This window comes from Centroberyx gerrardi, chromosome 6 (assembly GCF_048128805.1).
Source record: "Centroberyx gerrardi isolate f3 chromosome 6, fCenGer3.hap1.cur.20231027, whole genome shotgun sequence".
NCBI classification, from domain to species: domain Eukaryota; kingdom Metazoa; phylum Chordata; class Actinopteri; order Beryciformes; family Berycidae; genus Centroberyx; species Centroberyx gerrardi.
In genome coordinates this window covers 32,357,042-32,357,661 of record NC_136002.1, presented here as the reverse complement: position 1 = coordinate 32,357,661, position 620 = coordinate 32,357,042, and the positions used below count along the sequence as shown (strand labels likewise).

The 620-nt window shown below is 44.5% G+C and overlaps 1 protein-coding gene across 1 annotated transcript in view; it reads left to right on the top strand.

Annotated features, from left to right (window-relative positions):
- Nucleotides 1-252: 252 nt before the first annotated feature.
- The window catches only part of cox7a1 (cytochrome c oxidase subunit 7A1), a 9,863-nt gene continuing 9,495 nt past the window's right edge, over nucleotides 253-620 (top strand). Inside the window, exon 1 of the mRNA XM_071896552.2 lies at nucleotides 253-360. Within this exon, the coding sequence (XP_071752653.1) occupies nucleotides 346-360 (15 nt within the window). The 5' untranslated portion in view covers nucleotides 253-345. The remainder of the gene's footprint in view (nucleotides 361-620) is intronic.

Here is a 620-nt window from a genome sequence, read left to right as displayed (position 1 = left end):
ACAAAACTTAAAAACATGACAGGAATACGGAAAACCACGTATGAAATTGCACCTAAAATAAGGTGCGAGCGTTGAAATCGTAGTTAGCATTCATACGTCAGTCAGTGTTACAGCTGTATAATATTAATAACTGCATTACCAGCCTGTATTTGTTTCCCGTCTTGCAGAGCGCAGGCAGAGTTTGGCCTCTGCAGCGGACCATAGTTTGGCAGAGATTCAGAAACACTGACACGTGTGTGTGTGTGTGTGTGTGTTTTTTTTTTATTTTTTATGTCTGTGTGTGTCTGTGTGTGTCCTTGTGAAGGGCCTGGCTAGTTCCTGCAGACGACACACACCACCACAGACATGAATCACCTACTGGTAACGACACCTGCTGTTTTTCTCTCTCTTTCTTCCTCTCTTCTTCCCTCTTTCCTCTCTGTCTGCTTCTCTTCTGCTTCAGGTGTAATGTAAGCTAAAGAGTGAGAGATTAGATATAGAACAGATAGAACAGAAAGCGTGTTTGTCTGAGCGAGGGAAGGCGAGCCGGCCTGACTGACCTTTGTACTGCGTTGTGAATATTCGGAGCAGAAGGCAAAACTCGAGTGTTTTAACCGTCAGAAGCTGAGTTTGAGCGGTGT